The 13235-nt window shown below is 48.8% G+C and overlaps 1 protein-coding gene across 5 annotated transcripts in view; it reads right to left on the bottom strand.

The window, feature by feature from the left end:
• Nucleotides 1-5048: 5048 nt before the first annotated feature.
• The window catches only part of adgrg4a (adhesion G protein-coupled receptor G4a), an 88059-nt gene continuing 79872 nt past the window's right edge, over nt 5049-13235 (bottom strand). For all 5 annotated transcript variants that reach the window (XM_059651266.1, XM_059651267.1, XM_059651268.1 and 2 more), the window contains one exon: nt 5049-6418. In XM_059651266.1, the coding sequence (XP_059507249.1) occupies nt 6240-6418 (179 nt within the window). In that variant the 3' untranslated portion in view covers nt 5049-6239. The remainder of the gene's footprint in view (nt 6419-13235) is intronic.

The raw sequence follows: 13235 nt of genomic DNA, 5'->3' as shown, positions 1-13235 counted from the left end.
GTAGATATAATCGCCTGGTGCTCTATGGTGGGGTCATGGTCCAGTGGAAGGTAGGAGGAGGTATCTGAGAGCTGGTGCTCAAGCTTTGCAAGGTAGAGGCCAGTACACCAGACTACAACAGCACCACCCCGATCGGGAAAGTCAGGGTTGGATCTAGGTGCACAGAGTACAGTCAGTCTCGGGGGGGAGATAGGGTGGATTGGGTGAGGGCAGAGTGGCAGACAAATTGAGGGGAAGAGCGTCCCACCCAGACCTGCCTCCCTACCCTATCCCTGCATTTCTCACGGCCAATCCACCCTAACCTGCACAGCTTTGGGCTGTGGGAGGAAACCCACGCCGACACGGGGAGAATGTGCAAACTCTAAGTAGACAGTCGCCTGAGGCTGGAATTGAACTCACTCTTTGGTGCTGTGGGGCAGCAGAGCTAACCGCTGAGCCACCGTGCTGTCATATTTGAGGTTTGTGTTTTTATTTGTTTTATAACCTTCAAAATGTGTCTTGCTCACAGGAAAGTGGATGTCCTTTTGGAATGTTTTTTGCTCAGGCCCTTGTTAGAGGTGGGCAGTTGCTGGATTAATCCTCTTTCCATGTTGTAGACTGCGGGTCTCGAACTTGCTCTCACTGCGGTAAAGCAGGAAGTTTGTTAAACCAGTATCAGTGGTTTCAACTGGCCACCAGCCAATCAACTTCAGGCACACCACCGGACTGGAATGTTACTGGGCAGGTTCAGCATGTTCTGTGGTTTCTCAGATTCAGTTAATATTTACATTGATATCCACAGTACGTGCCTATGTTCGAGCATTTAGGTAGCTGCCGATTCTGCAGATTCTTCCCCCTCTGTCACAGTCCAATCCTCCTTCCTCTTGGGATCTTACACTGAGATACAGAGAGTGTCCAGCCCATTCATTCTGAGCGCACCTTTACACACCAAACAATCTTTCCCCCATCTCCCTACCTCCTCACCCTGGCACTGTCATTGCTGGTGAGAACAGCAACAACAGCTCAGTGGGGCCCATGGCTGATGAAGGCAAGACCCAAGACTCACCATCTGACTCAGAAACAGAATCAAGCAGGAAGTTGCCCACGTACCATCCCAAGTCTTTTCTGAATGGGCTGCTGAGCCAGGATCCAGGACAGAATCATGGAAAATAGGAACAGGAATGGGCCATTCGGCCCCTTTAAGCCTGCTCCACCATTTGTTGTGCTATTGGCTGACAAGCCTGTTCCTGGTTTTACCCCAAGGAACACTGCAGTAAGCCTGAGACAGAGATGTTGACCAGGAACAGGGTGGTGCATTGAAGTGGCAGGCAACGGGTAGTTCAGGGTCTTTTTTACAAGCAGAATGTAGATGTTCTGCGAAACGGTCGCCAAGACTGTGCTTCGTTTTACTCAATGTAGAGACCACATTGTGAGCAGTGAATGCAGTCGACTTGATTGTGGGAAGGGAGGTATGTTTGGGCCCTTGGATACTGAGGAGGTAAATGGGCAGGTGTTGCACCTTCGCCGGTTACAGGGGAAGGTACCGTAGGGCTGTGGGGAGGTGTTGGGGATGAAGGGAGTGTGGTCCAGGGTGTCCTGGAGGGCACGGTCCCTGCGGAAGGCGGACGATGGAGGGGAGGGGAATATGTGTCTGGTGGTGGTATCTGGCTGGAGGTGGTGGAAATGGCATCTGATGATTTTCTGGATGTGGATGCTGGTGGGATGGTAGGTGAGGATAAGGGGAACCCTATCGCTGTTGTGGGAGGGAAGAGAAGGGGTGAGAGCGGAAGTGCGGGGGATGGGTTGGACCTGGTTGAGGACCCTGTCAACAACGGAGCTGGGGAATCCTTGGTTGAGGAAGAAGGTGGACATATCGGATGCCCCCTTGTCAAAGTTGGTCTCATTGGAATATATACAACAGAGACGGAGGAACTGAGAGAATGGGATGGAGTAAAAACAGAAGTTGCTGGAAAAGCTCAGCAGGTCTGGCAGTATCTATGAAGATAAAACTGAAGTTAATGTTTTGTGTCTGGTGAATAGTCGGATTTCTCCATAGATGCTACCAGATATGCTGAGCTTTTCCAGCAACTTCATTTTTGTTCCTGATTTACAGCATCTACAGTTCTTTCGTTTTTATTTAGAATGGGATGGAGTCTTTACGGGAAGTGGGGTGTGAGGGTGTATGGTCCAGGTCGCTGTAGAAGTCGGTGGGTTTGTAATGGATATTAGTGGCCAGCCTATCCCCAGGAATGGAAACAGAAATGTCAAAGAAGGGAAGGGAGGAGTCAGAGATAGACTATATCAAACTCCTTTTCGTATGTATACACTGTGCTGAGCTGATGGTGCCAGTGAATTCACGCTCAGGTAAATAGGGCACTGTCCAGGAATGAGTTATCACATAAACCAGGGCCTCTTCCTACAACTGGTTTCCAGGCAGTAAAATCGTTAAAGGTCCCAAGGTGATTTTGTTACCGACTGAGAGAAGGTCAGAAATGAGAGGTAATTGGATAAAGAGCCAGTGTTTGAACCAGGTTTGAACCTGGGTGCCCAGTTTCCAGTGATAATACCAGCAGGCTGCCTCCTCCCTCTCAACGATATAAGTCAGTAACGGGGGCTGAGAAAACTAACAATGGTGGGCAAGCCGATCAGTTACCCCAGGGTGTGTTACCTGGCTCATGCCTGGGCCTACCATCAGGGACAGAGAGGGAACAGTGCATTGGTCTATAACTCCAGCCTTGCTGAATGATTGTTGGGAGAGCGTTGGTTGGGGGGGTGGGGTGGGGGCGCAAACTGAATTGGGCCTTGTTTTCAGATATTTCTGGAGGTTTGAAGTTTGTGAATGTGTACAGTGATGGATGGGAGAAAGACAGTTAACAACAACCCCTACAGGTTGTGGGTTAAATAACAGCGAGTGTCTCCCACAGCAAACGGCAAACTGGAATTCAAAAAGTGCAGTTTTATCAGCTGCCAGTTTCGCTCAGCGTTACCTTCAGGAGGAGCTGGGATCCTCTCCTCCAGGCCCTCGGCAGCTTAATGTGTCACATCTGTAACACCATGGGCTTTTGGAAAAGAAAAGTCTGAAACAAACGGGGAAACTGCCAGAGTACAGGTGAATGACCATCTAAAGCGATGTTAATGTAACTCTGGTATTCACCGTCCCTCTGCACTCACATGAACTCATTGTGACTAGGGGCAGACAGAGGAGAGCCCAGCTCATAGCCTAAGTGCTGCTAAACTGCAGCAGTCTTCGCAGCCAGCTGCTTATGTTGCTGAGGGACCCAGCCGGGTCGAGACATTTCCCCCGATTGAGGAGTTTACAATGAGGTCACCACTGAACTGTCAGATGGCAGGCAGGGCACTGAGGTGTGCAATCAGCAAGTACTTCCTGGGAAATCCTAGCATCCCTCCTTAGGATCCAGGGGTACTGGGCATCAATGGGAAGCTATGGAAGGCGAGGGTCAGTATATCTTTGGTGATAAGGGATGCTGAGGGAATGGGGTCAGAACACAGGCCTGGCATTTTCTGTAACCTTGGCCACCCCCACTTGCCTATGCACCAGCCGTGGGATGTACTGAGTTCTGGTGGTGGCACTGGGGCAATTTGCACAGAATACACAAATCCTTCCCTCTAACAATTCAATAGTTTCAACAACTTTAATAATACCGAAAGTTGTTCACTTTGGAAGGGAGAAAAAAAGAACAGAATGTCACTTAAATGGAGCTAAGCTGCAACGTAGAGGGAATTGGGGAAACCTGTACACAAAACACAGCGAGCTAGCACACAGGTACCGCAGGGAATCAGGAAGGCACAGGGAATGTTGGCCTTTCTTTCAAAGGGATTGGAGCATGAGAATAAGGAATTCTTACTGAAACTGTACAAGGTGCTGGGGAAACCATATCTGGGATACTGTGGTGTCCAGCTGGACGAACACAGCAAGCCAAGCAGCATCAGAGGAGCAGGAAAGCTGGCGTTTCAGGCCTGGACCCTTCTTCAGAAATGGGGGAGGGGAAGAGGGTTCTGAAATAAATGGGGAGAGAGAGGGAGGCGGACTGAAGATGGATAGAGGAGAAGGTAGGTGCAGAGGAGACAGACAAGTTAAAGGGGCGGGGATGGAGCCAGTAAAGGTGAATGTACGTGGGGAGGTGGGGAGGGGATAGGTCAGTCCGGGGAGGACGGACAGGTAAAGGGGGCAGGATGAGGTTAGTAGGTAGGAAATGGAGGTGGGGCTTGAGGTGGGAGGAAGGGATTAACTTGTCCGTCCCCTCTCCACCTATCTTCTCCTCTATCCATCTTCTATCCGCCTCCCTCGCTCTCCCTATTTATTTCAGAACCCTCTTCCCCTCCCCCATTTCTCAAGAAGGGTTGAGGCCCGAAACATCAGCCTTCCTGCTCCTCTGATGCTGCTTGGCCTGCTGTGTTCACCCAGCTCTATGCCTTGTTATCTCAGATTCTCCAGCATCTGCAGTTCCGACTATCTCTGGGATACTGTGATCAGTTCTTGTCCCTCTTTTAAGGAAAGATATTTCAATGGCAGCAATTCAGAGACAGTTCACTGGGATGATCCCAGATAGGGAGGGATTGTCTTATGAGCAAAGGCTAAACAGTGGGGACTCTATTCACTGGGGTTTAGAAGAAGGAGCGGTGATCACATTGGGATTCTTAAGGGGTTTGACAGAGTAAATGCTGATAGGATGTTTCCCTCATTGGAAAGGCTAGGACCAGAGGGCACAGCCACAGAATAAAGGGGCGCCAATTTATGAGTGAGATGAGGAGGAATCTCTTCTCTCAGAGGGTAGTGAGTTTTTGGAACTCCTCACCACAGAGATCCATGGGGGCATAGTCCTTGTGTATATTTAAGGCTGAGATAGATTCTTGATCAGTCGGGGAAAGACAGTGAATTGGATGAGAGAAATGTTGGATCAGCCATAACCCTATTGTGAACATCACAGCAAGCCTTAGGGGCTGAATTTCTTATTCTGTACCTATTTCTTATGGTCCTATTGCCTTATTATAGTAAAGATGTCAACTACTGACTCTGTAATGCAAGTAATTTTTTTTTATGAGAGCGATGTCCACATCCATAACTCTAATGATTCTCTTCTCTATGTTTACATCAGATTTTGGAAATACACGATAAGTAACATCATTGACAAATAGTGAGTACACAACAAAACATCAATCAACCGTTTCATATGTTGACGTAAATATTTTATCATTAATCAGCATTTATTAGATTCTTGGTTAACCCTGACTTGGTAATTTCCGAACCCTGATTCTTACAGTCTCTGATTCTAGAGAGATTAAAACATGGACTGGATCAGAAAGCTTGAAATCAGATTCTAATTAGTGAGTAACCTGTGAAGGAGGGAAGTGAGATTAATTATCTGGTGCAGAAGTCACCCAAACTTTCCGATGGGCCCAAAGTGAAGAAGTGTGATCCTCTGGTAAAAACCAAGGATGGTGTGGGGGGGTTGGGGAACTGATCCTGAGGCTGGAGGGTGTCGGGGTGGTCACAGGCCATTCAGGGGAAGGGCTTTGGGGACACAGTTTGGGGAAGGGGGTGGGCAGTGTTTGCTGATGACACATTCCTGGAGTAGGAGGCTCTGGTGGGAAGGTGCTGTAAAAGGAGTGAGTGGCTGGGATCAGGGGGAAAACAAAGATTGCGTGAAGCATTTTTCAGGGCCCTGTTAAGGACCCTGCCCCCTCTCCAGCCTCAAACCAACACCTTCTGCAAGCCCATTGGACTCTTCCATGGGACACACTGGGTGGAGTTCTCTCTGATAAAGCTGTAACCATTGAGAGGCAAGATAACTAGGTGTGGAGCTGAATGAAAAGCCTTTTCTGATGAAGGGTCTAGGCCCGAAACGTCAGCTTTTGTGCTCCTGAGATGCTGCTTGGCCTGTTGTGTTCATCCAGCTCCACACTTTGTTATCTCGGATTCTCCAGCATCTGTAGTTCCTATTATCTCTGAAACCATTGAGAGGCAAGCTGGCTTCTGTGTTAAAGTTGGCAATCTGTGACACCCTCTCACGGATTTCCAACTTACACCATGTCCTCAGCAGCTCAACCCGAGCTCACGGAGAAATGAGCTGGCCAGCTCTTGGTTCTGACATTGAAAGGAAAATGTTGCTCATCAGACTGTGTCCCAAACCAGGCGAGGAATCATGGCCAACAAAGCTGAAACTATGGAGGAGAGATTCTGACGGCAGGGCCTTATAGACAGGAGTTTGAAGGTTGCTGTTGTGAATGTGTGGTTGACTCTAGCACCAATTAGAGGGGTTGTTGGTGTGGGTGTACTGTGGGTTCATGTACAGAGCATTAGCTGGCTGCCCATGAGGCAGTGTGCATGATGGTAACTTGTGGTTCCTCTCAATGTCCCGGCTGGTCATCCACTTTTCCACGTCAAAGGGCCAGGCGTAGTCGTTGCTGTAATCAGGATCTGCAGGGATTTCAGAAAACGTTTTGTCAGTGACGTTAACACCACAATGATGGACCCCATGCACCACCCCCCCAAAACACACCGCCAACGAGAAATAAAACTCACATACACCTGACATCAAAGGTTTCAGAGTGAAATGAGCAGTTAAACCCCGACCCATTACAGAAACAAACATTAATGAAACTGCGAGATACTGGAGTCAGACATGAAAACAGCGTGAGAGCTGGAGGAACACAGCAGGATGGGCAGCTTCACAGGGACAGGAATAACACAGTGTGGGGCTGGAGGAACACAGCAGGACGGGCAGCATCAGAGGAGCAGGAATAACACAGTGTGGGAGCTGGAGGAACACAGCAGGACGGGCAGCTTCAGAGGAACAGGAATAACACAGTGTGGAGCTGGAGGAACACAGCAGGACGGGCTGTTTCAGAGGAACAGGAATAACACAGTGTGGGAGCTGGAGGAACATAGCAGGACGGGCAGTATCAGAGGAACAGGAATAACACAGTGTGGGAGCTGGAGGAACACAGCAGGCCGGGCAGCATCAGAGGAACAGGAATAACACAGTGTGGGGCTGGAGGAACACAGCAGGATGGACAGCATCAGAGGGACAGGAATAACACAGTGTGGGGCTGGAGGAACACAGCAGGATGGGCAGCATCAGAGGGACAGGAATAACACAGTGTGGGAGCTGGAGGAACACAGCAGGACGGGCAGCATCAGAGGAACAGGAATAACACAGTGTGGAGCTGGAGGAACACAGCAGGATGGGTAGCTTCAGAGGGACAGGAATAACACAGTGTGGGGCTGGAGGAACACAGCAGGATGGGCAGCATCAGAGGGACAGGAATAACACAGTGTGGAGCTGGAGGAACACAGCAGGACAGGCAGCATCAGAGGAACAGGAATAACACAGTGTGGAGCTGGAGGAACACAGCAGGACGGGCAGCATCGGAGGAACAGGAATAACACAGTGTGGGGCTGGAGGAACACAGCAGGATGGGCAGCATCAGAGGGACAGGAATAACACAGTGTGGAGCTGGAGGAACACAGCAGGACAGGCAGCATCAGAGGAACAGGAATAACACAGTGTGGAGCTGGAGGAACACAGCAGGACGGGCAGCATCGGAGGAACAGGAATAACACAGTGTGGGGCTGGAGGAACACAGCAGGATGGGCAGCATCAGAGGGACAGGAATAACACAGTGTGGAGCTGGAGGAACACAGCAGGACGGGCAGCATCGGAGGAACAGGAATAACACAGTGTGGAGCTGGAGGAACACAGCAGGACGGGCAGCATCGGAGGAACAGGAATAACACAGTGTGGAGCTGGAGGAACACAGCAGGACAGGCAGCTTCAGAGGGGCAGGAATAACACAGTGTGGAGCTGGAGGAACACAGCAGGACAGGCAGCATCAGAGGGACAGGAATAACACAGTGTGGGAGCTGGAGGAACACAGCAGGATGGACAGCATCAGAGGGACAGGAATAACACAGTGTGGAGCTGGAGGAACACAGCAGGTCGGGCAGCTTCAGAGAAACAGGAATAACACAGAGTGGGAGCTGGAGGAACACAGCAGGACGGGCAGCATTAGAGGGACAGGAATAACACAGTGTGGGAGCTGGAGGAACACAGCAGGATGGGAAGCATCAGAGGGACAGGAATAACACAGTGTGGAGCTGGAGGAACACAGCAGGACGGGCAGCATCAGAGGAACAGGAATACCACAGTGTGGGAGCTGGAGGAACACAGCAGGATGGGAAGCATTAGAGTTGCAGGAATAACACAGTGTGGGAGCTGGAGGAACACAGCAGGACGGGCAGCATTAGAGCAGCAGGATTAACACAGTGTGGGAGCTGGAGGAATACAGCCGGACAGGCAGCATCTTAGGAGCAGGAATAACACAGTGTGGGAGCTGGAGGAACACAGCAGGACGGGCAGCATCAGAGGAACAGGAATAACACAGTGTGGAGCTGGAGGAACACAGCAGGACGGGCAGCATCAGAGGAGTAGGAATAACACAGTGTGGAGCTGGAGGAACACAGCCGGGCAGGCAGCATCGTAGCAGCAGGAAATCTGATTGAAGAAAGCAGGACAACAGCATCTTCACAGGACATTTGGGAATGGGCAATAAATGTGCACAAAGATTCTACAAGCACATAGGGAGAAAATATTTCTACAGTCCTCTCCACAACCACAGCGTTATGGGTCAAGGCAAGATGCTCAGGAAGCAGGCTGGTTTAGACCTGGTACAGTGTAACGGAATGATGCTGGATAAATTTCTGTGTGTGTTGAGTATATAACAAGCCGGCTGGATAAAGGGGAAGCAGGACCTGCAGGTTTGGATTTCTGAAAGGCATTTGATAAGTTGCCTGTAAAAGCCACAGCTTAAGACGTGTTTGTGGTGTTGGGATCATGTGTTGGTGTGGATGGAGGCTGGACATTACACAGGAAACATGCAATTACAGCAAACAGATCACTTACAGCTTGGCAAACAATTCCAATGGAATTCCAAAGGACCAGTGCTGGGATCTCAACTACTTACATTCCTTTTGGATAAAGGAACTGAGGGTGTGGTCACCATATTTGCTGATGATGCAGAGATAGGATAGTTAGTTGTGAGGACGAGACAAGGTCTCTGCTAAGGGGTTTAGACAAGGTCGGTAAAGAACAAGCATATGTGGATAAGTATATGGGCACACATGGAATAGTGTAGGTTAGATGGGCTTGAGATCGGTATGACAGGTCGGCACAACATCGAGGGCTGAAGGGCCTGTACTGTGCTGTAATGTCCTATGTTCTATGTTCTATGTTCTAAAATTACAGCACAGAAACAGGCCCTTCGGCCCTCCAAGCCTGCGCTGATTGAGATCCTCAGGCTAAACCTATCATCTATTTTCTAAGGGTCTGTGTCCATTTGCTCCCTGCCCATCCATGTACCTGTCCAAATATATCTTAAAGGACGCTAACATGTCTGCGTCTACCACCTCCACTGGCAATGCATTCCAGGCAGTCACCACCATCTGTGTTAAGAACTTTCCACGCATATCTCCCTTAAACTTTCCTCCTGTCACTTTGAACTCATGACCCCTAGTAATTGAGTCCCCCACTCTGGAAAAAGCTTCTTGCTATCCATCCTGTCTATACCCCTCATGATTTTGTAGACCTCAATCAGGTCACCCCTCAATCTCCGTCTTTCTAATGAAAATAATCCTAATCTACTCAACCTCTCTTCATAGCTAGCACTCTCCATACCAGGCAACATCCTGGTAAACCTCCTCTGCACCCTCTCCAAAGCATCCACCTTTTGGTAATGTGGCGACCAGAACTGTACACAGTATTCCAAATGTGGCCGAACCAAAATCCCATACAACTGCAACATGACCTGCCAACTCTTGTACTCAATACCCCGTCCAATGAAGGAAAGCATGCCATATGCCTTATTGAACACCCTATTGACCTGCGTTACCACCTTCAGGGAACAATGGACCTGAACACCCAGATCTCTCTGTTCGTCAATTTTCCTTAGGACTGTTCCATTCACTGTATAGTTCGCCCTTGAATTTGATCTTCCAAAATGCATCACCTCGCATTTTCCTGGAGTGAACTCCATCTGCCATTTATCTGCCTAACAGTCCAGTCTATCTATATTCTGCTGTAATCTCTGACAGTCCCCTTCACTATCAGCTACTCCACCAATCTTCATGTCATCTGAAAACTTGCTGGTAAGACCACCTACACCTTCCTCCAGATCATTTACATATATCACAAACAACAGTGGTCCCAGCACAGATCCCCGTGGAACACCACTGGTTACAGGTCTCCAATCTGAGAAACTCCCTTCTACTACTACTCTCTGTCTCCTGTTGCCCAGCCAGTTTTTTTATCCATTTAGCGAGCACACCCTGGAACCCATGCAACTTCACTTTCTCCATCAGCCTACCATGAGGAACCTAAAGTTGGCTAAACATTAGACTCATGGGTATAATGTGGAAAAATGTAGGGTTGTTCACTTTGGACAGGAAGAATAGAAAAGCAGAGTATTATTTAATGGAGAGAGGCTGCAGGATGCTGGGGTACAGAGGGAACCGTGTTTGCTGGTCGAAGAACCACAAAAATTCAGCCCACAGGTCCAGCATGTGATTGGGAAGGCAGGTGGATTGCTGGCTCCTATTACAATGGGATGGAGTATACAGCTCATAAGATCACACAGAGCATAAAAAGCCCTTCAGCCCATCGAATCTGCACCAACAAGGTAGGTCTTGATCAGGAAGCTTCACTTGGTCACAAAGAGAGGTCACATTTGGAGGGAGACACACCCTGAGTGAGTAAATAATTCTGGGAATTTGGAGGCAGTGTGCGAATTTGGTGCAGAGGGGCACAGGTGCTTCTCACTTGCTTTTCTGGCTCATATATTTTTTTCAGCAGGATATAGTAAAGCCCAGAATCAGGGCCCAGCACAACGCAATAAAACTTACATTCATTGGTTGGTAATAATGACTAGTCTGACTATTTACAACCTAAATGACCAGAACGAAATTTAACAAAAACAAATTAAAAGTGAACTAAATAACAGGAAGATGCTGGTCCAGACAATGTATTACACCTGCATGATGTGGGGGCTGGTGGACCCCATTATGGCTCACACTGACCCCATCTGTAGCAAGTGTTGTCTGCTTGAGGAACTCTGGCTCAGAGGTGATGAGGTGGAGCCTGAGCTTCAACACTGTGACACATCAGCGAGCGGGGGGTGGGAGTTATCTGGACACTGTGTTTCAGGAGGCAGTCATATCCCTTCGATTAACCACCTCAGATTTGGTCAATGGTCAGGGACAGGAGGTGTGACTATGAGTGAGGCTGGTAGAGGGATCCAGGAGGTGGTGCTGAAGGCGCCTCAACCCTTCAACTTGTTGAATGGGTTTGAGGTTCTTGCTCCCTGTGTGGGCGAGGGTGGGGGCTGCAAGGAGGATGAGCAAACTGATCCCAGCACTGTTGTACAGGGAGCCATTCAATGGGGAGTGGGGAGAGAGAAATGTAGTTGTAATCAGAGATATTACAGGCAGGGGGTGTACAGGCTGTTCTCTGTGGTCAGGATTGAGAGTCCCGAGGGATGTGTTCCCCTGCCCCATTCCCTCATTGAGAATGTCTCATCTGGGCTACAGAGGAACATGGAGTGAGAAGGGAAAGATCCTGCTGTTGTGGTCCATGTTGGCACCAATGAAATCAGTACAAAAGGGAAAGACGTTCTGCTGAGAGAAATTGATCAGCTCAGGGATAAACTGAAAAGCAGAACCAAAAAGGCAATAATCTCTGGATTACTACCTGAGCCACGAGCTAATTGCCATGGGGGAGCGGGATCAGTAGGAAAATGGTAAATGTCACATCCCTGTTTAAGGGAGGGAGCGGAAAACAGGAAATAAGAGATCAGTAAATGTGATCTTGGTTGTTGGTAAGATTTCGGAGTCCATTGTAAAGGATCAGATTGCTGAGCATTCGGAAGTCCATGGGAAAACAGGGCAGAATCAACACAACTTTATCAATGGGAGGCCATGCCTGATAAATCTGAGAATTCTTTGAGGAGGTAAAGAGCAAGTTAGACAAAGGAGAGCTGTTGGATGTGATCTATTTGGATTTCCAAAAGGCCTTTGACAAGGCGCTGCACAGGAAGCTGCTAAGAATACAACCCATGGTGTCAGGGGCAAGGTATTGGCATGGAGAGGGGGTCGAATGAGTGGCTGAGGGTGGAGATAAAGGGGTGGTTTTCAGGATGGCAGCTGGTGGCTAGTGGATTTCCACTGGGATCAGTGTTATGCATGAACAATCTGGATGAAGGAACTGAGGGCATTGTTGTTAAGTTTACAGATGACACAAAGATAGGTGAAGGGACAGGTCATGTTGAGGAAGTGGGGAGGCTACAGAAGGACTTGGACAGGTTGGGAGAGCGGGCAGAGAGGTGGCAGATGGAACACAATGTAGGAAATTGTGAGGTTGTACACTTTGATAAGAACCATGAAGGCAGAGACCATTTTTGAAATGGGGAAAGGCTTTGGAAATCTGAAGCACAAAGGGATTTGTGAGCCTGAGTTCAGTATTGTCTTTATATTAATGTGCAGGTTCAGTTGACAGTTAGGAAGGCAAATGTAATGTTAGCATTCACCTCAACATGTGGAGGTGCCGGTGTTGGACCAGGGTGGACAAAGTCAGAAATCACACGACATCAGGTTATAGTCCCACAGCCAGATGAAGTCACCTGATTAAGGGGCTACGGTCCGAAAGCTTGTGATTTCAAATAAACTTGTTGGACCGTAACCTGGTGTTGTGTAGCTTCTGAGTTAATCTCAAGAGGGCTGGAGTACAATAGCAGGGATGTGCTTCTGAGGCTGTATAAGGGCTCTGGGTCAGGGCACATTTGAAATATTATGAGCAGTTTTGAGAATGTGCAGATCCCAGGGATAAGGGGTCTGTCATATGAGCAGAGGTTGAGGGCTCTGAGTCTGTACTTGACGGAGTTTAGAAGGACAAAGGGGGGATCTGATTGAAACTTACAGAGTACAGAGAGGCTGGACAGAGAAGATGTGAAGAAGATGTTTCCATTAGTAGGAAAGACTGGGACCGAAGGGCGCAGACTCAGAGTGAAGGGATGACCCTTTAGAACTGAGATGAGGAGGAATTTCTGCATCCAGAGTGCAGTTTATCTGTGGAGTTCATTGCCACAGAGGTCTGTGGAGGCCACATCACTGAATGTATTTAAGACAGAGATAGATAGATGATTGATTGGTAAGGGGATCGAAAGTTACATGGACAAGGCAGGAGACT

Source organism: Stegostoma tigrinum, chromosome 15, assembly GCF_030684315.1.
Source record: "Stegostoma tigrinum isolate sSteTig4 chromosome 15, sSteTig4.hap1, whole genome shotgun sequence".
NCBI classification, from domain to species: domain Eukaryota; kingdom Metazoa; phylum Chordata; class Chondrichthyes; order Orectolobiformes; family Stegostomatidae; genus Stegostoma; species Stegostoma tigrinum.
The sequence above is the reverse complement of the archived record's forward strand: the minus strand, read 5'-3'. Positions and strand labels throughout refer to the sequence as shown.